This window comes from Citrus clementina, unplaced genomic scaffold (genome assembly GCF_000493195.1).
Source record: "Citrus clementina cultivar Clemenules unplaced genomic scaffold, Citrus_clementina_v1.0 scaffold_2, whole genome shotgun sequence".
Lineage (NCBI taxonomy): Eukaryota > Viridiplantae > Streptophyta > Magnoliopsida > Sapindales > Rutaceae > Citrus > Citrus x clementina.
This window is the reverse complement of record NW_006262688.1, coordinates 431,120-458,003: the sequence shown is the minus strand read 5'-3', so window position 1 is coordinate 458,003 and position 26,884 is coordinate 431,120. Positions and strand designations below refer to the sequence as shown.

At 34.2% G+C, this 26,884-nt stretch overlaps 3 protein-coding genes across 3 annotated transcripts; all 3 read left to right on the top strand.

Annotated features, from left to right (window-relative positions):
• Window positions 1-3: 3 nt before the first annotated feature.
• LOC18051451 (G-type lectin S-receptor-like serine/threonine-protein kinase SD3-1) lies at window positions 4-2,775 on the top strand (the record flags this gene model as incomplete). The annotated part of the gene is made up of 1 exon (XM_006445573.2): window positions 4-2,775. A coding segment is annotated over one exon (2,406 nt), but the record flags the coding sequence as incomplete, so codon positions are not given.
• Window positions 2,776-11,168: 8,393 nt separating this feature from the next.
• Window positions 11,169-14,568, top strand: LOC18051450 (protochlorophyllide-dependent translocon component 52, chloroplastic). Its single transcript, XM_006445572.2, has 7 exons — window positions 11,169-11,844; window positions 12,367-12,554; window positions 12,740-12,825; window positions 12,923-13,107; window positions 13,224-13,409; window positions 13,699-13,886; window positions 14,164-14,568. The coding sequence occupies exons 1-7, from the start codon at window positions 11,317-11,319 to the stop codon at window positions 14,417-14,419; spliced, it is 1,617 nt and encodes a 538-aa protein (XP_006445635.1). The 5' UTR covers window positions 11,169-11,316; the 3' UTR covers window positions 14,420-14,568.
• A 3,726-nt stretch (window positions 14,569-18,294) lies between these two features.
• Window positions 18,295-23,085, top strand: LOC18051449 (protochlorophyllide-dependent translocon component 52, chloroplastic). Its single transcript, XM_006445570.2, has 7 exons — window positions 18,295-18,896; window positions 19,363-19,550; window positions 19,721-19,806; window positions 19,895-20,079; window positions 20,196-20,381; window positions 22,322-22,509; window positions 22,765-23,085. The coding sequence occupies exons 1-7, from the start codon at window positions 18,366-18,368 to the stop codon at window positions 23,018-23,020; spliced, it is 1,620 nt and encodes a 539-aa protein (XP_006445633.1). The 5' UTR covers window positions 18,295-18,365; the 3' UTR covers window positions 23,021-23,085.
• Window positions 23,086-26,884: the final 3,799 nt, after the last annotated feature.

Below are 26,884 nucleotides of genomic sequence, written 5' to 3'. Positions count from 1 at the left end.
ATTTTGCTGGCTCAGCTGAATCCTGAGCTACCCATCAAGCATTTTCACGGTAAGTGTGGTAAAGTTTGCTGCTTTAGCAGGTTTAGTTCTGTTTTGGTTGTGTTTCTGTTTCTGGGTTTTGCATTTAGTGGCATATGTGATGACCTTGCTATGGTTTCGGTACCTCTTGGTTTTGAGGTTTCTGGGTTTGATAAAAGCAAAACTTGGGTGTCTGAAAATGGTGTCTTTGCATTTGGGTTCTTGGATACTAGCTCAAAATATAGTGATAGTGATGGATTTGTTGTGGGGATTAGGTTTAATTTAAAAGATAAAGCTGCAAATCTGCCTGTTTGGGCTATTGGTGGTGGTCTTAGAGTTTCTGAGAACTCTACAATTAGGCTCAATTTGGATGGTAGGTTGATTTTGTTTGAAAACCCTAGTGGTTTGATTGTTTGGAGCAGTAATACTTCTAATTTAGGTGTTCAAAAAGCTACTTTATTGAACAATGGGAACTTACTGTTAATGGGTAGTGAAGATAATGTGCTTTGGGAGAGCTTTAATAGCCCCACGAACACTCTCCTTCCTGGTCAGTCTTTCCATTTTCCGCGGGTCTTAAGAGCGCCTTCAACAAAATCCATCTCTAGTTATTACAATTTTGTGATACGCCGTTCTGGTGAGCTTGCTCTTGTGTGGGAAAGCAATGTGACTTACTGGAGGACTCATTTGAGCTCCTATGGTGTTGCTAAGGAAGCAAGGTTTGATTCTATTGGTGTTTTGCGGCTTTTTGATGCCAGTAATAAGACGGTTTGGTCCGCGTCGAGTAAGGATATTGGAGACCCTTCTGTGGTCTTGAGGCATCTTAGGATTGATTCAGATGGGAATTTGAGAATTTACTCGTGGGACAATGAGGCTCATGTGTGGAGGGTAGGGTGGCAAGCAGTTCAGAACCAGTGTGATGTGTTTGGCTTTTGTGGTTTGTACAGTGTATGTGGGTACAATTCCACGGCCACTGTTTGTGATTGTCTGTCGGAGGCTTCTGTAAATTGGGGAAATGACCTGCCTGCAGTGGATACAGTCAATACTGGCTGCAGGAAAATGGTGGATTTGGGGAACTGCAGGTTGAATACCAGCATGATGATTCTGAAGCAGACAGTTCTTTATGGTCTTTATCCTCCTCTAGATGTTGATTTGATGCTGAGCGAGGAAGCCTGTAAGGAGTTCTGCTCCAATGACTCTACTTGCGTTGCAGTAACTTCAAAGAACGATGGTTCAGGGCTTTGCACAATCAAAAGAACAAGCTTTATTAGTGGATATAGGAAACCATCTACTCCTGCAAATTCTTTCTTGAAAGTGTGCTTGGTCCCTCAGGCAGTTTCTGCTAGAGGTGCTAATCCTCACAACAATGTCAAGCCAATTCCTATTTCATCTAAAGGATTAGATGAACGTAGTGGCGATGGTAAAGCTTTTGTGGGAGCCATTTCCTTGATAATTCTGGTGACAGTCTCGGCCTTTTTGAGCATTGAGATGTTTGTGTTTTGGGTTATGTATCGGAGACGTAAAACTAAGGCTCAAACAAGGATCCCTTTTGGAAAAGATGCTCAAATGAACCCACATTACAGCGTTCTCATCAGATTGTCCCATGAAGAGGTGAGAGAGCTGACTGCAAACTTTGGAAATCAACTCGGCCCCTCTGTTTATAAAGGTTTATTTCCCAACAAAATGCCAGTAATTGCCAAGGTGATGAACGTCGTAGCAACTGAGAAAGACTTCAGGAGGGTAGTTTCTACCTTGGGTGCAATGCACCACCGGCATCTTGTATCAATAAAGGGATTCTGTTTTGAGTCTGAACATGCTATTCTCATATATGAGTATGTCCCAAATGGCTCTCTTGATAATTGGTTATTCAACATGGAGCAGGCTCAGGTTGAAAGGAGTTGGCAGCAGAGGCTTGATATTGCTCTAGGAGTTGCTCGAGCCCTTGCTTATTTGCACTTGGAATGCCAAACTTGTGTTTCTCATGGGAATCTGAAGCTTGAAAATGTCATGCTTGATGAAAAATTGGTTCCTAAAGTGACAGATTTCGGGCTTAGAAGCTTACTTGCAAAGGAGACAGCTTCTTCTTTGGAGTCCCCATCTGAGAGAGATATTTACATGTTTGGGGAAATGTTGCTTCAAATTGTTACATGCAAGACAGACATATTAGGCAGCGATCTGCGCGATCTTGTTAACAAGATCAATGGAGAACTGAATTCAGAGGACAATAGAGTGTCTGAAGGAGTGGAGAGAGCCCTGAGGATATCATTGTGGTGTATGCAAAGCCAACCATTTTTACGACCTTCCATTGGCGAAGTTGTGAAGGTATTAGAAGGTACATTGTCAGTAGATAGGCCCCCATTGAATTTTGCTTTTAGAGAAGACCAGATGGGTTAGAATCTTAGCTGAGATTTTAAGGTAGATTCTTAGAAGAAAGTGATTGTAAGTAACAATCTTACTAACCATGTCAGTTTCGACACCTCAATTTTTAGGTATGAGAGTCTAGAAAATCTCCAGCAGCTCAATGTTTTTGCAAGATTGAGCCCGAAGAACTGTAAAAAAAATTTGTATGATATAGGCACTCTTTAACTACATTATGCAAAATGTTTCAATGTTAGTGTCTTGAACAACATGCCCAGATTTGTGTGCTAGTTCAAAATTTCTTAATTGAATATGCAATGTATGCGACTGCCAACAAGTGCACTTTATATCTAAAATCATAGCTCTAATATATTATCGTTACCGTAGTCCACAACTACACACAACCGCTAGTCCACAACTACAATCAAACCCATATCTAGCAGTATCAAAATTTTTGGTCTAACCAGTAAGCTCATTTATTTTTAAGTTGTACTTTTATCTTCGAAATGTTTATTTGTTAAGGTTTTGGGAGCTTGTAACTTATGTTTATCTTGATGAATATACAATAAAATAACTCTTTAGCTCGTAATAATAACTAATATAGGCATTCAACTTTTAAAATTCATAGCACATGCATTCTCAACAGCATAATTTATCAAACGTCAAACTCGGACTATGTCCAACTGATTATTTTATTAGAACAGCAAAAATAAGATAAGACATAATTTTGTAACCAATATATTGGTTAATTCCAAATCATAATAACTGCCATTAATGTTGTTGGTTGCCCAATAATAAATATAGCAATTAATGTAATAAATAGTCATCAATCCATATCTTCCTTTAACGTATATTACCGCTTCTAATCTTCATAATCATCATCATGGAAAGCTTCCCAACTTCTGTCATTCTTTTTATTTTTCTCTTCATCACTTGTAAAATTTCATTAAATCCATGTCATAGTTTTAATAATTATTTAATTATGCGTTGATGTCAAAATCTGATCTAGTCGATTAGCGACTTAATATCAAATTCTTACACCAGCATTAAATTTATCTGGTGGAGAATTGACTGGTCAATTGTCAAAATGTCTGCAACCACCAGTGATTAACCTACGAATACATGAAATCACAAAAAAAGGTAAGAGGTGCCGGAAGTTTTTTCAGAGCGAACCCTCCGACACTCAAGTCAGTTTATGGGTTTACTATAATAAAAATAAATAATTTCTATTTAAAACAAAAAATAGAGATCAAAAGCTCAAAAATAAAACCCAATCCCAACATGAAGAATGGATTTCTCTTTTTCTTTTTTTTTTAGCTTGTCCAAATCCTTCTGCCTCTAAGAAAAACATAATAGAGAAGCAAGTAGCCCTCCTCCCTAGGTAACACCCCACTCCCCTCTTTTATTCTCCCCCCTTCCGTTTCCTTCTTTTGCTCACTATCCTTTATAATTTTTTATGCTTGTCTCCCCAAAATAGCCTTTGAATACACAAGTAAATGTCTAGTTTACTTAATAATAAGTTGCTTGAGGTTTCAAGTTTGTAAAAAATTATAAACTCTATAGTTTCCGGTCTTGATTCGTTTCACTTCAACAACCCATCAGGACTCCAGACATCCTGAATTCAAACAACCTCACAGGGGCTACATAATAAAACTTGATGGCTTACATTCGAAACCATTCAGACCGAAATGAAAAATAAATCCCCGGCCATTGAAGCTAAAACGAATGGACTGTATACTTCCCACAAAGATCGTCACCTAAATTTATTTGTATTTCAAATTCATTTACCAGACATATAGGCATCTCTATAAAATTTGGAAATAAACACATTGAAAGGAAACGTTCCGCATGAAATTAATTATGTAATCTTCAGAAGTATTATATTTAAGAGATTCAGTCTTGATGGCTCAGTGTTATCATTTTTTATGGGTTGCAGGATAATATACGACCTCAATTCTAATGATTTTGTATTTCTTTGAGGTTCAGCGTCAAATGAAAATTGTTTGAGTCTATATCGAACACCTTTTCACCATGTAAAACCTAAAACAAACAACATTAAACATCAACTCAGAAACATATTGAGCTGTTAGTATAAAAACAAGAGTCTTACTACAAAAATACTAACTAAAAAGAAACACTCACCATTAGATTATGCTTGTATACTAAATTGACTTCCATCTTAAACCTTCCGTCAGCTTATGAAAATCAAAATAATTCTCCTGATGGTGTACTCATTCGATGCAAGAATTTGGAATCAATAGTAGCGATAAAAGCGCGCGCGCGCACACACACACACCCACACATATATATATATATATATATACAGAGGCAAAGCTTTGAGGAGGCTAACCCGGGCTGTAGCCCGGGTTAGTTTCTTGAAAAAAAATATTAATTAATTATACATTGTTTTAAAAAAAACTTATAGTAAAATATAAAAATATAACTAATAATTATAGTTAATATCTATTTTCTCTAAATTGAAAAATTAACTCAAATCCCTAACTAATTGATTCCATTATCTAAATTTTAAATTCCCTAAAACTTAGTTGTTCAAGTCATCAAGTTGCCACCTCATGAGTGACAGCCAGCCTCTGGCGCACCCACATGCTCATATTGTTTTTGAATTAGTTATTAGCTTATACTTTTGTCAAATTTTTTTGATAAAATAATTAATAATTATCTAATGTATTATTATCGCAGATAATATAATTCAAATACGATAATATATGAGTTTTCTTTTTTAAAGAATCGCAGGACGAAATTTCGTCGATAGTATTTTTTTTATTTACATTGTATTTTTTTAATTTTATTATTAATTTTTTACTTGTCTAGTGTATTTTAATAATTTCTTTTGTATAGAATAATTTTTTTGTGAAGTAATTGAATTAAAAAAAAATCTAGCCCACCCCAAAAAATAGTGCTAGCTTCGCCACTGTATATATATATATATATATAATTTGTTTCACCATTAAATTAACGGAATAGAAAAATAAAGACAGTAAAAAAGCAAAAACGAGAAGCATATATATATACATATCTCCTATATCCTTTCTTGAAAAATTGTTAAATTAACTCTTGACACATCATTAAGCATATATACATATCATTAAGCAAATCTAGTTGGATTCTGTTTGTAGGCAAAAGATTTACATTTTGGTTATTTTAGAAACAAAGACACCCAAAACAGATACAACACTGTATACATATATTATATATGATAAAAGGATAAAACTGTGGTGCAACTGTGGTACCGTGCCACAGTTGCACCCAACCGTTGAATTCCCACTTATTCAAGTGGACCCCACTCATTTGAGTGGATCTAACGGCTGGTGCAACTGTGGCACGGTATCACAGTTGCACTGTAGCCTGACCCATGATAAAATACACAAGAAACTAATTACCAACATGTGAATAGTTTTTAAAGTCTTGATCTTACCAATGTTGCTTGCTTCGTTTGGTATCAGTTTGTTCTGCAAAGGCAGCTGCTTCCGCTCTATTATTACTCAAGTCAACCTACCATATAACCAAAAAATAAAATATAGTAAGAAACAAAACTTGTAAAGAAACTATCTTTTGCATGCGAATAATAATAATAATAATAGTAATTATTATTGGCTTGCAGATACAATGAATTGAATTCGAAGGAAACTAGGTGCTTAGTGAAAACTTAATTAAAAGTGTGAAACCTGAAATTAAAATGCATGCCAAGAGAACATATACTTACAGGTTTTGGCTCTTCTGTTTTGAAACTGCATGCTCTCTATCGATCTGGCTATAAATAAAAGATGTTACGAGAAAGAGTATTATTGAGTGGCATTAATAATTAACTAATGTATTTTGGTGAGACTCAGTAATTGCACCCACCAACCTATGGATACTGGGGACATGATCTAATTAATTTGGCATTAATTAAAGGAAAATGTAGGACTCGTTTGGTGGTTGGTTAATTGCCTAGTGCCTGCAGCCGGACAGTAGCAAGTCGACTACTCGAGCAATACAATTTCATTGATGACAAGACCCTTGGAATCTTCATGGTCTGATTACTTTCTGGATTGGAAAATCTGAATTCATAATTAGAATAATTGATGAAGTTTATTTTGTAAAATAGAAGTGGAAATTAAAATTAGAATCATGGGACCTACCTCAATTTAGAAATGAAGAATGGAAGACTGACTCCCAAATGGGTGGGAATTAGTCTCCCATCCCCAACACTCCCCAATTTGCCTTTATCAAAATCTCAAAAGGCCAAAAATACCCTCATTTAATTAAAAAAATTAAAAAAAAAACACAGCCAAAATTCATCTCTGCCAAACCGTTGCTTCCAAAATTAACGTCGTTGGTCATCAAGCAGCAACAACAGCATTGTCCAACTGAAGCAGTGTCGTCAATCATCAATAGTAGCAACGTTTTCAAGCAACAACAGCAATAGCATGATCCAATGGCAACAGCCATTGTCGATGATGATGCCGACGATGCCGCTGTTGTTGATAATGATGTCACTCGTCAATGATGATGATGATGATGATGATTATTATTATTAATGATAAAAAATTATAATTAATTAATATATTATTAACAATAATAATAATTTTTGAATAAATAATCAAAATAATTAAAATACAAAATAATAATTATGACAATAGTTAATTAATGATTTTTTAGTAATTTGTAACATATTCAGATTTCGGGACAAAGTAAACACATTAATGACAATTCAGTTCATTCCGATTCAAATTCTTACAGTTCAAGTAAATAATTTATTTTGATTTTCAATCCTCATTTCCATGACAGTTCATTATGATTCATGTCTATTCTAATTCTTGTTTAATAAATGCATCATAAATCTTTTAAGGCAGCCAGCTGCTATTCAGTGTCCAAATATCTTGGAGCTCTATGTGTCCAAACATTGAGGCTACTGCTTTGGGATGAAAGACCTTAATTTCGATCGGAAGTTAAATCTGTATAATAATTAACTTAACTTTTTCATACCTCATCTGTTTTGGACCTTTTCGTACAAGCATGGTAGGTAGAAATTAATTACCTCGGTGACAGGAGCAAATGGAGTGTGCAAAAACAAGCAAGTGAATACGAAGCCCATGTCAACGTTATGATATTAGATTATTGGGTTTATGAAAATTAAGACGCCAAACTAAAATAAAATGTCTTTTTATTTGATTATTATATTTTTACATGTAAATTATAGTATGAGGATAGATCTATGCAAGCATAAATCATCAGCTGCAGCATTATTTCAATACCATCCGACATTGAGGGATCACCCGCCGTTTGGCTCTAGTAATTCCTTGGAGCCTACCAAAATTGCCGTAAGAGAAAGAGAAATAAATATTTGAACCAGTATTCGGCTTGAATAAAAATTATTACGAAAGAATAAATGAAAAAAAAAACTCACCATTTGCTGGGCCCATAATGAACACTTCATCACCATGTGAAGCCCTAGAAGAGAGAGTATCAAACATTTATTCTTAAAGCATTATTTGCAAGAATGTTATGCAGTTAAAACAGCAATGCAAAATGACAGAAAGATTAATATGATGGTACATTTACTAAATGAAAATCAAAATAAGATAGAATGGAAATTAAAACAAGTTGTTTACTTGAATTATAATATTCTGAATTGGAATGAACTTTACTTCCATTAATTTGTTTACATTGTTTTAGAACAATAACGATAGCAATAATAATGACAATAATGATAACGATAACAACAACAACAACAACAACAATACTAATAATAATTTGAATAATCAACAATCGACGAGTACTGCATACTACCAGCGACGATCACTAGTGCAAGGCTGATGATTTGCATCGGTGCAAGGCTCTGCTCTGTTTGACAGGATTGTGTGCGACAGTGGTGCACGACGACCGGCTCTGCTAAGTTCGACGACTGGCATGCAACGATCATGGCTTCTGGTTCTTATCAATCGACCGTGCTATTTTTTTTCTCTCTTTTTTTTTTAACCAAGGATAAATCCAGGTTTATGAATTTTGTTAGAGAGCAGATTTATTCCCAAGGTGGGAATCAATGACCTTTTGATTATGATTCCTTCTTTTACTTTAAACATTGTCAACTATTCCAATTATGGATTCCAATTCCTCAATCCGGAATGTGAACTCACCGTAAATGTTTCCGCAAAATCAACATACATAACAAATGTTAACTTACATGGCCCTTTAGTCATGAGGGAGAGTGTGCTAGATTATATTATATTACAGCTGTTATATACCTGGATCAACGGCCTAGATTTAGTATAGAATAACAACAGTTAATATGAATGAGGGGATCTTGTCTATAAAGGGTACAGTCTGTTGCTTCTCAACGGCAGTGGTGAGTCGTCGTCAACCTTATCACTATGATATTTCCACGAAGCTTCTTGCTTTTGAGTGTCTACAACGACCTGAGGCTGATGATTTGCACTTACCGAGTCTTAGAATATTGTAATTGTTGCTTCCCGCAAAATCGTAAACTCACAGGCATATCATCAAACACTAAGTTACTTTCATCAAACACTTATCATTTCAACAGTCGTTAATTGCGCTGACCTGCTGCTGCTGCTGCTGGCCTTTATTTTTATTTTTCCATTTCCTACCATAACTCTTGCAAGTTTAATTATTTTTTGCCCTTTTTTTTAAATTGTAATTTTAGTAATACATTATAATCTAAAAGTTATTGAGAGTCAGATCAATTCATATATTTATAAGCAAAAGTTGTACTATACATCTCGAGATATAAATATATTTTTAAAATTATTTGAGCCAGGTCGCCCGTCAAGTTATATATTTACTCACAGTCACACACACAGACACACGGTAGATAGATTAAGTATTAAAAAGTCAAAGAAAAATATTTAGGCTCATTTACTTTTTGATCAAAACTTAGCAGAGTCACAGCACTCACAAGTGGTTCGAACCCATGGGGCGTAATATCTTTTTCAATTATAGAAAATAATTGAGTAAAAATAGTCTTTTTTTTAATAAAATATGAGTAGAATAAATGTCTCTTACATATTAGAGATGATTAGAATCTAAGCAATCAGTATGAGTTACAATATGAGTTATAATATGAACAATAATCTCATATAATTCCAAAAAATACCAATTTCTAACAATTAAACCTCTTGGTTACACCTAACCTTACTTAAGACATTAAGGATATTAAATGAGGCACCAAGCCTCCCATCCATAAATGTTTCAACTTTCGAAGCACAAAGCTCAGAGCCCCGAAACCATTTGCCTTAGTAGTAATTTGCAAGATTCACCAAAGAAGTGTGCTTTTGAAAGAGGCTGCTACTGGTGTTGATTTTTTATGTCACAATCTCAGCTCTTGGATTGGTGGGCTGATTTTTCCAGAAGAACTTCTGGTGTATATGTATATATCTAACATTCTCTGCATTGGTTATTTTTCTTGCTGGGTTTGTTTGTTTTGGTGTTTTTAAGGGTATTTGAGGTGATTAATTAATATTTTGCCAACTTTTGTGACATGGGTCCAATTTCATTATATATGAAATGGTACATAAATTGAATCTCTTACAAATGGAGTTTGATACGTCTGTTTGCAGGCATCATATATTCTCTGTTCAAGCACCAAGCTATGTGGATGCAAGAACAAGTTTTGTTTTTTTTTTTTTTTTTGACAATTCGGATTTATTGTTAAATTCTGATAGTTTCTTATTCTCGCAAGTTGATGATGTCCTTTAAAAGTTTTTACTGAGCTTGTTTGTCAAAAGGTGTTCGATATGACTCATCGTATAAAACTCAATTGTAGAGAGAGAATGACATATTATCTCGTTATATGTTGGAACAGAACTCCACCATCTAACGAGATTGTATCTCCTTTTTTTCTCAACAGCTTTACGTTTTATATGATGAGTCTATAACGAACACCTTTTGATAATTATAAACTCCTAACAGAACTTTTAACGGACATCTACTTAAAAGAATAAGAAAATATTGAAATTTAAAAATAATAATCTGGATTGTGAAAAAAAAATCTGCATAAAAATGAAATTAAAGACAATTCCAAGAGATTGCTGCACAGACAAGTGTAGTTTGGCATTTCAAGTTTGAAGCGGATGAGGTGGATACATGTTACAACTCTGAGGGTTTGGCTCTTCTGAATGCAAGGAACGGTAGACCCATAATTAACAAGATTGTGCCCAATAATATATGAATGTCATATCTGTAACCCTTTAAATTGGACGTTTTATTTTAAAAGTTTTTGCAGCCACGGAAACTCTTATATATTCTCTGTTCCATTACTTTAAATTCCATAAAATTTCCGAACATTATATAACATCACTGTTAACAGCTGCAATAGAAAAATAGACACAACTGAGCTACAGCTTCACAATGAATACAAGAGGAAAATTTTTACTAGTTTTCACAAAGGTTGTCTAGTGATGCTGGTGTGTGATTTGGACACAGAGCGCCAACATGTCACGAATATAAAAGGCTAATTTGATTCAATTATGAGAAATCAATCCACAATTTGAAGAATTAATTTTTTAAAAAAATAATTGTGTATGATTAAACTTTCACTATTTTTTATACTCAGAATCCTAACACATAATTAAAATTATGTCATTTTCTTAAATAAAATACCATCGTTCAGGCAATTAAAAAAAAAAATCCTAAAACATAATTTTGACTTCAATAATTGCTCAACAAATATTTTGCAAAAGCCAACTCATTTCACATTAATTCACACCTGTCATCAGATTATCCTCATATATATGCTTCAGAAAACAACAAATAAAAATTGCGTCATTCCTTCATGTTGGGCAATTTACAGCCTCAAGCTCACGGTTCCCTGATCATGACTCATGGCATGACTCGTGTTCGTTTCACAACTATCAATAATTGCCTCAAGTTTTAATCTTGCTTGATCTCTAGTTTGTGTTGAGAACGGTGCTGCATGCAGCCATGGAAGCTCTTAGACTCTCCTCGGTTTCACCTTTTTGTAACGCTACATTCAAACTTGAGTACAATAAGAGCCACTTCACTAAGCCCAAGTTCTTAAGCTTTCAGTTCAGTTCCCTATCCACTTTATCATCTTTCTCATCAAAACCATACAAAATCTTCACCACCTTATCACCATCGTCACAAGTTTCAACTGAAGCCACAGACCCACCAGAAAGAGAGCTTGAAACTAACTCACAAGAGGAGAAATTTGATTGGTTCTCACAGTGGTATCCATTGATGCCGGTGTGTGATTTGGACAAGAGAGTCCCTCATGCAAAGAAAGTGTTGGGGCTTGATGTCGTGGTTTGGTGGGACAGGAATGAGAATGAATGGAGAGTCTTTGCTGATGCTTGTCCTCACAGATTGGCTCCTTTGTCAGAAGGAAGAATTGATCAATGGGGAAGGCTTCAGTGTGTGTATCATGGCTGGTGCTTCAGTGGCTCGGGTGACTGTAAATTTATCCCTCAGGCTCCCCCAGACGGCCCCCCGGTAACATCTATTGCTTCACTTTTGCATCACATTCATATGTTTTATTATGTTTTGTGTTGCTATAGATGCTTTTGCGGTTGTCTCGCTTATGTGTAGAGTGAGATGCTATAGTTTTGTCCAATTAGAATCTCTTCTAGGCATAGAGTTTGTTTGTTTATAATTGTTGCGCTTCAGCGCGTTTTTTGCCCGAAAGCTATCCCGGAAGGACTTACAGACTGGAAGTAATAAAATAGGTCAAGGGTCTAATTCCAAGGGGATACGTTTAATTCTGAAAGAGCAGTAGCTAATTAAATGTTTGGTAAAGCCGCCACACCTCTCATCTTCAGTTTAATTGTGAAGGAACAATGAAAGATAAGGGGAATACATGAATTATGATTCCATTGCTTGCTTGATAAAATTTTGTTTTGATTTTTCTGCAATCTAGTTTTGATTTTTTGTTCTTGCATGCAGTTGTTAAGATTTCTACTTTGCTGGGTGGCTGATTGCTTTAATTTTTACCAACTTATTTGTCAAAATATGTAGGTCCACACATTCGAGAAAGCATGTGCAGCAGTTTATCCAAGTACCGTCCAGCATGACATCGTATGGTTTTGGCCAAATATTGCTCCTCGGTACAAGGATATTATCAAGACTAAGAAACCTCCTCACATCCCGGAACTAGATGACCCGTCATTCACAAAATTGTTTGGGAACAGAGATATACCTTATGGGTATGCAATGATCCAGTCTTCCATTTTAATTTGAGCGAGTTAGCACACGAAATTCTAGATTGAATTTGTACTATACTGATATTTGGCAAGAGTCATTAAGAAAACTAGTTGAACTTAAGTGTAATGACAACCTGGTCAATGCAAGTTAACAACTTTTTCTAATTGCAAGTAAGTTGCATTTTCAGTTATGAGGTCTTATTGGAAAATCTTATGGACCCTGCTCATGTTCCATATGCACATTACGGATTGATGCGTACAAGGAAACCCAAAGGTTGATAAATTCCTAGATAAACCTTGTTCTACGTTTAAGTCATTTATATTCTCTTCGTGAATAAAACCTATTAGTTAATACTAAATTTTCTTTACAGTGAAGCTCGATAGAGAAGGGGGAAGACCAGTTGAAATGAGTGTCAATAAAATAGACATAAATGGTTTCATTGGAAAGCAGGAGTGGGGAAGTAGCAAATTTTTGGCACCTTGTATCTTTTTTGCTTATACTGATCTTATGAAGGATCAAGAAAATGGATCTGCATCATCAGCAGGAGCCGAAAAGGTAAAGGTCAATATGTTTCATTATGCTCAGCTGACAGTAGAATTTTGCACTCTTTTCAGTTCTTATTCTATGCTGTTTGGGCTTTCTTTTATCCATATACATTTCGGTTGGTGCAGAAGCTGGAGCAACAAAGAGCAGCTCTGATTTTTATTTGTGTTCCAGTTAGTCCTGGTCACAGCAGATTAATATGGGCGTTCCCAAGAAACTTTCAAACTTGGATAGACAAAGTTGTTCCGCGGTGGATATTTCATATTGGACAGAATCTAATTCTTGATTCAGATTTATACCTGCTTCACGTTGAGGTGATTCCTGTCTCTGTATGCTAAAATAATTTTAACCTAAAGTTTTTTGAAAATGCTGAGTGGATTGGCGTTCAAGTCTACTGCTAGTCTAGGCCTCAAACTCAGATTTGAGACTCGTCGACCATTTCATTTTACTAGATTGGTTGTGACACCATCCAAAAAGCATATTTTTGTTTTTCTTCTCAATAGAAGGTATTCACTTAAATACTACTCTCCTACAATAGAAGAATTTAATAGATTCTTTCTTGTTTCTGGCTGTGAATTACCTGACTTCTGTTTCTCTCTGCAGGAGCGAAAGATAATGGATGTTGGCCCTGCTAATTGGCAGAAAGCTTGTTTTGTGCCAACAAAAGCCGATGCCCTGGTAGTTGGTTTCAGGAGGTGGTTAAAAAAATATGCCGGTGGCCAATTCAATTGGGGAGGGAAATTCAATGCGACTCTTCCACCAACACCGCCCAGGGAACAGCTCATGGACAGGTATCTGGGCTTCACTTTTATAAACTTGAACCCCTTAACACCATGTCATGGGATTTTACAGTAGTTCCCAGTTTTGAAACTCATATAAAGAGCAGAGGTTTATGGATATTTAAAAGAAGCATTATTTGTTTCTTCAAGCTTGAGAAACATTTTCTTTTGTGTTTTGCCAAATTTCTTATGCAATGCCTTGAAAACGGGAACACTGTGAAGTTTGTTGTGACCCCATTAAAACATAAGATTTCGTACTTAATTAAAGGAATTTTATTCAAATTTGCAGGTACTGGTCTCATGTGGTGAATTGCAAAAGTTGCAATGCGGCACACAAGAGTCTCAGCGCACTTGAGGTCACGCTACAAGTCGTCTCCATTGCTTCAATTGGGATTGTTGCTACAACCAAGCAGAATGCCATGTCAATGGCTACAAGAACTACAATCATCTCATTTGCAGTAATCTGCTTTGCGGCTTCAAAATGGTTGTCTCACTTCATCTACAAAACCTTTCATTATCATGACTACAATCATGCCCTTCGCTGAGCTTAGCATTTAACGTCGAAAATTAGAATATGTAAATACAACTTATTTTTCTGTACGTAAATACTGGAATGTAGCTTGTATGCAAACATTTTGATCAAGTGAAATTAGAAAGTGCAGTTGTAATAGAAAACATATAATTATCATCACCATTAGCAGTTGTAATTGTAAGTACATTATCATCACCATTAACAATTGCAAGAGAAAACGTATACACAACTGAACCACGGCTTCAGAATGAACACAAGAAGAACATTTTTACTAGTTTTCACAATGGTATCTAGTGATGTTGGTGGGTGATTTGGACACAGTGTCATACGCCATGAATATAAAAGGCTAATTTGAATCAATTGCGAGAAATCAATCCACAATTTAAAGAATTAGTTGTTTTGTTTTTCAATAATTTCATAAGATTAGAATTTCACTACTTCATATAATTAGAATCCTAACACATATTCTATTAAAAAAAGTTCCTAACACCCAGGTTGATAAAATTATACCTTTCTTAAATAAAATTCCATTGTTTAAATAATTAAAAAAAGAAATCCCAAAACAAAATTGTGACCTTAATAATTACTCTACAAAATTTTTGCAAAAGTCTAACTCATTACACACTAATTTACTCCAATTGATAATTTTCTTTTCCTTCCGTTATCATGTGTAGTCTCAATATTTTCTAACCCATCAAAATTAGTTAGTTCAATATTGACATTCTTCTCCTAAAAATATGTATTATTATATTTACTAGCATATTAATTAGATGGTTAAATATCACCATCATTTGGTACAAAACCCATAGATGGCGCAACAATATCTTTAAACAAAATTTCTAATTGGTCAACATTTCTCAAGCCTTTATAACGAATTTTAATTGTTTTGAGAATCTCCTACAATAATACAAAAGGATTATGCGTTAAAAAATATGTCTAAATTGCTCCTAAAATCATTTCCTAGTACACCAAAAAATAAGAAGGTTAGAATTTGCAACTTCAATCCTCTCTCCCATCAGTCATCGCTAGTAGTATTTGTCTGTTTTACAACATCCCATCCTAAACCAATTTCATTCTCAGCAAGTTTGTCCAAAGTTGCCAATCTATTTTAGGATGTCCCACTTATTTTTCAATGTTTCTATTCATAATCTCCATTGGTCATAGAATAAAAATTAGCAACGAGACTTTTCCACCCAATCATATTAAAGTGACTATTTGGTTTGATTCCAAGCTAATGTCTCACTCATACAAATCTTAATAAAAGCACCAGTGGTAACATCATCCCAATCTGCCTTTGATTTACTTTTCCTTTGCAACAGTTACGATTCTAGACAAAGGATATGTAATATTATTACATGAAAAACATAATGCACAAATAAAATGAAGATGAAATGAATTTCAAATATAAATTAATAATTGGCATGCATTCTTGAATAAGATAATAAAAAGAAGAATGAAAACTGTAGCAAGTATCAAATATCAAATAGTAGCATAGTGAAATGTGTTCATCATATTTCTAATAAACTAGATTTATTTTAACAGTGATGAGGGAAACATCGATACCTGCTATGCACCTCACCAAAGTTGTGACAATGAGTTTTCTATCAAATGATGGCAATAATTTATTTTGTGTAAGGTTTTTTATAAAATAAGTAAAGCAGTAGCAATCTCATTAGAATAAAAAAAAAAAAAAAGAAGTAGCAGCAATTAGTTTTTTATCAAATGGTGGCAATTAATTGTTATTATGTAGGTTTTATATATAAATAAGGGTATTATGTAATTAATGAAATGTTCTTCAGGTATTGTTGATATATATATTTAAAAGTTCTTTAATCTTCATTCATAAAAGCTCAAATTCCAGATTTTGTTAATGGAGACAAATTAACTTATTTGAACTCAAAAAGATCAACTAAAAAAACACTAATAACTAATTTAAAAAGAGCTTATAAAATTAAATAAGTACTTATAGCCGTTAGATAAATTATACCAAACAAGTATTTTAAAGGGAAGATGAGTCTATATACATTTTATTCTTTTCCTAAATTTATAAAATAGTTATTGGACTACTTCTGCTACTGTTTTTTTTTAGTTGATCTCATTCCTTATTCAATTGGCTGTTGATATATAAATTTCCATTATCTTTTCTCGATCTTTTTTCTTTACTAGAAGACTGTAAAAGCATGAATCGAAATCCAACGACAATGTCCTTTTAATATTCTTGCTTGAAGATATAAGAAAAAAATAGATTAAAGAACTTCTAAGTAGGTGTATATAAGAAAGAGTTATGCTACAAATATACAATTGGAATAAATAATTTACACCCCAAATGATATGAACAATGATGTGTCAACATTTAATTGGTGATGTAATATTATCTTATCAATAATGAAAGCTAAAACCAATTGGCGCCTAAGAGGCTAAGACATGTCAATTAATTGCTAATGACACATTACTAATGATACAAAGTATATATTTACTTAAGAAAATGGTGGAAATTGACAAATGAGATGGTCTACTTTTAGCCTTTGATGATTTCTATCCAAAATCTGGCGTGGGCTCCGCAGCCGAGCCCACACCAGCGACTATTTGGGTCTTCAATGTAAATGAGCAAAAGTTATAGAGAAGAAAAAAAAAGAAAAGAAATTTATTTCAATTTATGATATGTTTTGATTAGCAATGCTAGTTCATGTAATGTCATTTCAAAAGAAAAGTCACACCTGCTAATTCAATTTTTTTTTTAATTTCTGAGAGGAATTTAAAACTTTAATTATTAGGTGATATTTTCATTTACCATGATATTACTAGTAATGTTGAATCGTATCATTAACTACTTAATATGGTCGGTGACTTAACACATACGATACATTATTTCAACATAATTTATAGTAAAAATAGTCCATTATCTTATGCATGTCCTACATGACTAAGATAATAGAAATTAATTTTAGTCAATTTTGACCAAAACAAGTCAAGTTTTTATTTTTGAAATTAATTTTAGTCTAATTAGTTAAACATACGCTTCCAAAATAATTCATTTAGTTGTAACTAAAAACCATCTCATTTATATAGTCAACATTGTTGCCCATAAAATTAAAAAGTTCATAATTTTGCATGTCTAATATTAATTCTCAAGGAAAAATGCAATTCACCCATTAATTTAGGTGTAACTTAACCATGAATAATGCATGTACGCTAGTAAAGAGATGCAAAAATGTTCTTCATACAGAATGTTTTCCATAAATATTACAAAATATAAAAAAAAAATGTAAAATGTTTGTTTTAAAGTGCCAAAAGAAAATTAATAAAAATTCAACAAAACTTATAAATCGAGTAAATGCGTCGCCTTACACAAACATAATTATAATTTGATAAAATTATGCTTTTTTCTTAAATAAAATTCCAATTTTCAAATAATAATAATAAAAAAAAAGAAATCCTAAAACATAATTTTGACCTTAACAATTACTCTACAAATATTTTGCAAAAGCTAGCCAACTCATCTCATTATCCTCATACATGAACAAATAAAAATTGAATCTGGTACTGAGGGGACGTTCTCTTTTTTTCCGGCGAATTTTCGATGGCAGATAATCTACGGAGGCTGTTTAGCATAGTGAGGAGCCTTGGCCCCCGTAGCAGTCAAATAAAACGGCTTAGCTATTGAATAATTTTGTGGCATCCATTCACACTACTTGTATAGCGCTATTAAATCACTCAACGACTCCTGACTTATTCAGTTGGACTCAACAAATGTTGACTGATTCAACTACAAGGAAATGAAATGAAAGACACAAACATAAGAGACGCATTAATTTATGTTGGACTTTTCAGCGTCACGGTCAGAGTCCACTGATCATGACTCATGTGGCGCACGTTCATTCGCAATTAGCTATAATTATCTCGAGTTCTAACCTTGCTTGATCTCGATTTTTGTGCAGAGTAAGGTGTTGCATGCAGCCATGGAAGCTCTCTTACTCTCCTCAGTTTCACCATTTTATAACACTCCATTAAAACTTAAGTACAACAGAACCCACTTCACTGCTAAGCCCAAGCTCTTAAGCTTCCACTTCAGTCCACTATCCACTTTATCATCTTTCTCATCAAAACCATCCAAACTCTTCACCACCTTATCACCATCATCTCAAGTTTCAACTGAAGCCACAGACCCACCAGAGACAGAGCCTGAAACTAACTCACAAGAGGAAAAATTTGATTGGTTCTCACAGTGGTATCCATTGATGCCGGTGTGTGATTTGGACAAGAGAGTCCCCCATGCAAAGAAAGTGTTGGGGCTTGATGTCGTGGTTTGGTGGGACAGGAATGAGAATGAATGGAGAGTCTTTGCCGATGCTTGTCCTCACAGATTGGCTCCTTTGTCAGAAGGAAGAATTGATCAATGGGGACGGCTTCAGTGTCCGTATCATGGCTGGTGCTTCAGTGGCTCGGGTGACTGTAAATTTATCCCTCAGGCTCCCCCAGACGGCCCCCCGGTAACATCGATTGCTTCACTTTTGCATCACATTCATATGTTTTATTATTTTTTATGCTGCTATGTATGCTTTTGCGGTTTTCTTGATTACGTCTAGAGTGAGATGCTACTTCCTTGCTATATTTTGGTCTAATTAGATTCCCTGAAGGACTAAAAGACTGGAAGTAATAAAATAGGTCAAGGGCCTAATTCCAATGGGATACGTTTAATTCTGAAAGAACTGTAGCTAATTTAATGTTTGATAAAGCCACCACACCTCTCGTCTTCAGTTTGATTGTGAGGAAACAACGAAAGATAAGCAGAATACATGAGTTATGATTCCATTTCCTGCTTGATAAAATTTTGTAGTGATTTTTCTGCAATCTAGTATTGATTTTCGTTCTTGCATGCAGAAGTTGTTAAGAATTCTACTTTGCTGGGTGGCTGATTGCTTTAATTTTTACTGACTTATTTATCAAAATACGCAGGTCCACACATCCAAGAAAGCATGTGCAGCTGTTTATCCAAGTGCCGTACAGAATGGCATCCTATGGTTTTGGCCAGATATTGCTCCTCAGTGCAAGGATATTATCAAGACTAAGAAACCTCCTCACATCCCGGAACTCGATGACCCGTCATTTACAAAAATGTTTGGAAGCAGGGATGTTCCTTATGGGTATGCAGTGATCCGGTTTTCCATTTTTAATTTGAAATTCCAGTTTGAATTTGTACCATATTGATATTTGGCAACAATCATTAAGAAAACTAGTTGAACTCAAGTGTAATGACAGCCGGGTAAATGCAAGTTAACAGCTTTTTCTAAGTGTAAGTAAATTGCATTTTCAGATATGAGGTCCTAATGGAAAATCTTATGGATCCTGCTCATCTTACATATGCACATTACGGAATGATGCGTACGAGGAAACCCAAAGGTTGATAAATTCCTGGATAAACCTTGTTTTACGTTTACGTCAACTATATTAATAAAACCCATTAGCTAATGCTAAATTTTCTTTACAGTGATGCTCGATAGAGAAGGGGGAAGACCAATCAAAATAAGTTTCGAGAAAATAGACATAAATGGTTTCATTGCAAAGCAGGATTCGGAAAGTGCCAAATTTTTGGCACCTTGTGTCTTTGTTGTTTATTTTGATCTTCTGGAGAATCAGGAAAATGGATCTGCATCATCGGGAGGAGCCGAAGAGGTAAGAGTCAATATGTTTCGTAATGCTCAGCTGACGGATAGAATTTTGCACTCTTTTCACTCCCTATTCTATGTTGCTCCCGCATTGTTTGTCCATATAAATTTCGATCGGTGCAGAAGCTGAAGCAACGAAGAGTAGCTATGATTTTTATTTGTGCTCCAGTAAGTCCGGGTAACAGCAGAGTAATCTGGGCCTTCCCAAGAAACTTCCAGATTTGGATAGACAAAGTTGTTCCGCGGTGGATATTTCATATTGGACAGAACCTAATTCTGGATTCAGATTTATGCCTGCTTCACGTTGAGGTGATTCCTATCTCTGTATGCTAAAATAATTTTAATCTAAAGTTTTTGGAACATGCCGGGTGGATTGGCGTTAAATTGGAGTGCTAGGTAGCATTTATTTATTTTGTCTGAAATTTCAATGAGTGAATAAATCTCTCTCTCTCTCTATATATATATATATATATATATGAATAACATGTTTATTTTTCTTATTTTGATATATGAATATAAGTGTTATTAAAAAAAAAAATGACATCTTCTATATCTATAGAGAAGCCAATTTCGTTGTAGATTATATGGCGAACCTCACTTTTTCTCTTCCTTTTGGCCTTCTTGTGTACACTGCCCCACCTTTAGGTGTTAGGTCTCTTTTGCTTCATAACTTTTACGGGGTTTCTCACCCCCGTTCTGTTCTTCTTTAGCTCTTTTTAGAGCCCCAGTTCAATAAATAAATAAATAAATAAAATATGATATTTTGAAATATATAACATCATAAATATTAACAATACTTATATTTTTTTTTATTAAACACATGACAAGTTGTAAATAAATTATTTGATTAGTAAAAAAAATTTAATAATGTTTTCCTTAACAGAGCACGAAAAATAAAATATGTATCTAACACACAATATATGATACTTATGTTGTTATTTTTAGTATATTATATTGATTTTTTTAATTACATATGTCAATTAAAGATTGTTTAATCATTTGAATTAAATTTAATGTATTAAATAAAATTCAAAATCTATTATAAAAATGGCAAATATAAATACCAAGAGATAGGTCCAGTGACGGATTTAAAAAAATAATTTACCGGGGGCTAAATTAGATAATAATAAAATATGAAAAATTAAAATTTTAAATATATAAAATATTTGCTAGTACATTTATAATTATTCTCTGCGCATTTTTATATTTTAAAAATGTTATACAATTGACTCATTATCAATATTATTAAATTTATTGTTTCGTATATAAACAATCAAACTATCATTTATCCCATATGATTCCAAAAATGATTTTTCATGAGTTTCATTACTGAAAATGTTCGCTCTAGTATTATTATAGAGACTGGAAGAATTAATCCTATTTTTTAGAATTGAAAATATTTTGAGTGGTGGACTATCATTATTTTTAATTAAACTATAAGTTTTTATAATTCTTAAAAGTTCAAATTTAAATTTTATGGAGATTTATAATTTATAGTGATTATTTTAATTAATTTTTTATGGGGGCTAATTAAAAAACTAAAATATTTTTTTTTTAAATTTTAATTTTTTATTTTGCCAGTGGGGGCTCAAGCCCCCACTAGTCACATGCTAGATCCGCCCCTGGATAGGTCTATTATAAAACACACTCATCTAAAGTTCGATTATGTTCAAAATTCTAATTCACAATATATATATATATATATATATATATATATATATAGTTGAATACATGTATATAACCAAAAAAAGGTAAATAAAAAATAATAAAATTATTTATATGATAGGGAATAAATTTATTTAATATGAATATTAACGAGAGAGAATATTAAAATTACATTTAAATATTTTACAATTTAGATAAAAGTTGTAGTATTTAACTTTTTGTATTTAGATCTAAACATCTTATAATTAGATATAAGTAATAAAAAAAAGACAGTAAATATCATAAAACAATTAAGATTCAAACTGAGAAAAAAAAAATCAAACAACCCCTGCTCCTCCAGTCTAGGCCTCAAACTCAGATATTAGACTCGTCAACCATTTCATTTTACTAGATTGATTGTGACACCATCCGAAAAGCATATTTTTGTTTTTCTTCTCAATAGAAAGTGTTGATTAAAATAACACTTTGTTGATTTAAATACTACTTTCCTACGATAAAAGAAATGAATAGCTTCTCCGTTGTTTCTAGCCGCGAATAAAATTCTCTGCAACATATTGTTACCTGACTTTGGTTTCTCCCTGCAGGAGCGAAAGATAATGGCTGTTGGCCCTGCTAATTGGCAGAAAGCTTGTTTTGTGCCAACAAAATCCGATAACCTGGTAGTTGGTTTCAGGATGTGGTTAAAAAAATATTCCGGTGGCCAATTCAATTGGGGAGGAAAATTCGATGCAACTCTTCCACCAACACTGCCAAGAGAACAGCTCATGGACAGGTATTTGGGCTTCACTTCAATAAACTTGAATCCCTTAACGCCCTGTAGTTCTTGGTTTTGAAGAAAGAGCAGGGATTTATGGATTTTTAAAAGAAGCATTATTTATTTCTTCAGGCTTGGGAAACATTTTCTCTTGTGTTTTTGCCAAAATTCTTATGCAATGCCTTGAAAACGGGAACAATATAAAGTTTGCTGTGACCCCATTAAAACGTAAGATCTTGTGCTTAATTAAAGGAACTTTATTCAAATTTTCAGGTACTGGTCTCATGTGGTGAACTGCAAAAGTTGCAATGCTGCACACAAGAGTCTCAATGCACTTGAGGTCATACTGCAAGTCGTCTCTGTTGTTTCAGTTGGGATTGTTGCTGCAACCAAGCAGAACGCCATGTCAATGGCTACAAGAGCTACGATCGTGTCATTTGCAGTAATCTGCTTTGCAGCTTCAAAATGGTTGTCTCACTTTGTCTACAAAACCTTTCATTATCATGACTACAATCATGCTCTTCGCTAAGTTTAGCATTGGTAATACTGTAACTTTTAAAATAATTGCTATTACTTATAGCGTTGAAATAATCTGCCGTGAGCAAAATCAATTTAAAAACTGATAAATTTTATTTTAAAAAATATTGTGTCTTAAAAAATAGTCGTATATAAGTTTACATTGGTCATAATGTTGAATAAAATTTAGGAAAATTATCATTCGTGTACCCTAAAGATGCACTTTTATCAAACATATTACAACACTTTCAAGGTGTATCACTCATCCACCCAAAAATACCAAAATATATCTACCCACCACTATTCCGTTAGCCACCATTTGCAAACTAACAGAATTGTTGCGAAATGACAAATATGCCCTTAAAACTAAAAAAAAACACAGAAAGACAGAAATACCCCACAAACCAAGCAAAGAAAAATAGATCCGTTAGAGACAATAACAGTTATATTTTTTGGCTATATAATGAGCTATATCAGCAACACATTTCCTTGCAACAACCAAAAACTTTGCCACCCCTTTATAACCAAAAATCAACCGTGCATTACATTGTAACAAACAAAAAATTTGCTATCCCTTTATAACCAAAAACCAGCAGCACACCCCTACTCTCTTTCACCACACTCTTAACATTCACTTCAAATACAATAAAAAATACTCTCATTTGAAAATGGCCTCTAGTGAAGCATCAAGTTCTGCTGTCAATGAATTCAAAAGATACAAAAAAGTGAAATGCCAGCCAAAATATTGCAAGTGTGGCGTGCAGGCAGTGGCTATGGTGTCAACTACATTGCAAAATCCTAATGCAATGTCTTGGTCATGCAAGTGGAAGCATTGTGGAGTGAAGCATTGTGATTTTTGGGAATGGCTCACTACTGAATCTCTCATATATCCTAATACTAATGAGGAGATGTCATACGAGCAAAACTCAAAGTTGGCTGACGAGGTTGTGAAAATAAAAAAGAGGTTGAAAATCATTGAGGGAAAGCTTAAATATATTCTAATTGTGCTAGTATGTGTATTTGTAACTGTGTTCATGAGAAAGTAATCAATAATAATCTGGAATTGGATGGTAAAATCCAGTTAAAACAGCCATTATCTAAACAAAACACATCCACGAAATAAATTTTCTTTAACATAACACATCCAATAAATAAAATATATCTTCAACAAAACACATCCAATAAATAATGTATCTTCAATAGTAATAATCCAGTAGAGACATCCAAAATATTGAAATGACAAATTAGAATCTCTTCTAATACATGTTCCAACAAATAAAACACATTCAAAAAATCTGGTTTGGCTCATGCAAGAGCATAATTAAGTTCAGTTGAAATAAGATAAACAACATAGTTTAAGGAAACTGAAATTGAGCATCGAACTCATTACAAAGCACCTGATACGACTGAAGCTTGTGAAGGATTTTGAGATTGGTTGACTTGGGATAAGCTGACACCTACAACCCTTCCTACATTACAAAATTTAAATTAAATTAAACTTCTATATATGCAGTTATGAACTATGAAATACAAGAAAAGAAATTCAACCAAGTTCAACCTTTTTTCTATTTGGTCCAGCAGTACTTCCAGTTTTCCTTTTCTTTGATCCAGCACTGGAGCCCTCACCTGTGGATAAGCTGACACCTACATACCTTCCTACATTACAAAATTAAAAATAAATTAAGCTTCTATAAATGCAGTTATTGAACTATGAAATACAAGAAGAGAAATTCAACCAAATTCAACCTTTTATTTTGTTTGTTCCAGCAGTACTTGCACTTTTCCTTTTCTTTGATCCAGCACTGGAGCCCTCACCTTGGGATAAGCTGACACCTACAGCCCTTCCTACATTACCAAATTAAAAATAAATTAAGCTTCTATACATGCAGTTATGAACTATGAAATACAAGAAGGGAAATTCAACCAAATTCAACCTTTTATTTTGTTTGTTCCAGCAGTACTTGCACTTTTCTATTTCTTTGATCCAGCACTGGAGCCCTCACCTAGACCACTTGGTACACTGTTTGTCATCGTTGTATTTCTCAATGGACAAGATCTTATATTGTGGTTTGAGCCACCACAAACCGAGCAATTGACAAAAAATTTCCTGCTGTGTTTTTTAGGTTCAGTAGCTGCCCTCTTCCTACATTTCTTTGGCCTTCTAATTTTTTTCTGCACAATTGGGGGATCAATCAATGGCCTTTCACCATGCTCCCATGTATGCTCATCAGGAATGAGACTAAACATAACTGAGTAAGTATTAATATAAGCCTGCTTCGTGAAGCAAAAAGGAATGTACTCCTCAGTTTCATGTCTTGCATAACCTATGCTAGCCATGGCATGAGAGCAGGGTAAGTCAGCAATTTCCCAATACCCACAATCACAGGTCTTGTCTTCTAATTTTACTATAAACCTTCTAGCTGGATAATAAGCTTTATTAATTACCTGAAAATTCAAGTCTCCTGAAGGATGCACAGTCATTTTCTCTCATTTTTTGTATGTTTTATCCAGCTCTTTGTAAATTCTGGGAGCAATAGTTTTTGGCCAACTATTTGCCTTATTTCTTCTCTTTGTAAATCTCTTGATAAGTCTGCATCTAATCTCCTCAAGCATTGACAAAGCAGGCCTATCTCTATAAGGCAAAATCCAACTATTGAAGCATTCAGACGCATTATTGCCAGTTCTCTCTACCTTACAGTTTTTGTCATATGCATGCATAGACCAAGTGTACCCCTGCAGTTCTCTTTCCAACCAATTATAAGCTTCTATCTTTTCATCTTTGATCAGTGCCATTGCCTCATCAAAATCATGCTTGTTGCTGCTCTTAGCTGCCCTCCAGAAAAGATTTCGCAATTTGGCACAAGCATGGTCTCTGGCAAAGTTAGCACACACATGCCTACAACATGCCATGTGATAGGCAAAAGGCAATGTGTTTGAGATTGCATTCAATAGCCCCTTTTGCCTATCATTAATGAATGTTACATGTCTTCCATCATCGAAATAATTGTGTAAATGTTCAAGAAACCAACTCCATGTTTCGGTATTCTCAATCTCGCATATAGATAATGCTAATGAGACAATCCCTTTGTTAGCATCTGCAGCAACAGCAGCCAACAACACTCCACTATATTTCCCCTTCAAGTGGCATCCATCTATTCTAATAAACGGTTTGCAACCATTTAGGAAAGCATTTCTTTGTGTTGGAAAAGTAACAAAGATTCTCTAAAATAGACATTTTTCAGGATAACTGACTGTATCACAAAGCACTTTGCACATAGCTCCTGGATTAGCCTGATGAATAGCTGCAGCATATTGAAACAACTTCTGATAGCCCTTAGATTGATCACCATACACCAGAATCCTTGCTCTTTCTCTAGCCCTATACATTGTCAGCTTCTCAATCTTCAATCTGAATTTTTCCTGCATATAAGTCTTGAGAATAGATATCTTGACATTAAGATCAATAGCAACATGTTCTTTAATCATTTCAGCAATCCATGTGGAGGTCACTTTCACAGATTGCTTCGTAAGCCTGCACTCATGCTTTTTGTGATACCCTCGCAACCAAAAACCATTTCTGTCATTCAATCTTCCACCATTGACAAACCATGGACAACCAGGCTCCTTACAAGTTGCATAATATCTCATTGGTTCACTATATTTTATATTAATATTAAACCCTTTCCTAACCATCATCTCATGCAACACTTCTCTAAAATGACCCACATCTCTGAACACATCACTCATTCTCAGCTTATGAATCCCATCAGCATCTAATTTATACTTATGTTTCTCTAAATAATCTCTAAACTGCACACTGCCAGCATTTTTGTCTTCATCTGAAGAGTTAACAACCATTTCGACTTCCCTGGTATCA

What these genes read in the sequence shown, in the direction of transcription:
- LOC18051450 (XM_006445572.2), top strand. Translation starts at nt 11,317, where the DNA reads ATGGAAGCTCTTAGACTCTCCTCGGTTTCACCTTTTTGTAACGCTACA. An exon ending in CATCAGCAGGAGCCGAAAAG is followed by an intron (nt 13,108 to 13,223) that starts GTAAAGGTCAAT and finishes CGGTTGGTGCAG; the next exon opens with AAGCTGGAGCAACAAAGAGC. An exon ending in AGGGAACAGCTCATGGACAG is followed by an intron (nt 13,887 to 14,163) that starts GTATCTGGGCTT and finishes TCAAATTTGCAG; the next exon opens with GTACTGGTCTCATGTGGTGA.
- LOC18051449 (XM_006445570.2), top strand. Translation starts at nt 18,366, where the DNA reads ATGGAAGCTCTCTTACTCTCCTCAGTTTCACCATTTTATAACACTCCA. An exon ending in CTCCCCCAGACGGCCCCCCG is followed by an intron (nt 18,897 to 19,362) that starts GTAACATCGATT and finishes CAAAATACGCAG; the next exon opens with GTCCACACATCCAAGAAAGC. An exon ending in CATCGGGAGGAGCCGAAGAG is followed by an intron (nt 20,080 to 20,195) that starts GTAAGAGTCAAT and finishes CGATCGGTGCAG; the next exon opens with AAGCTGAAGCAACGAAGAGT.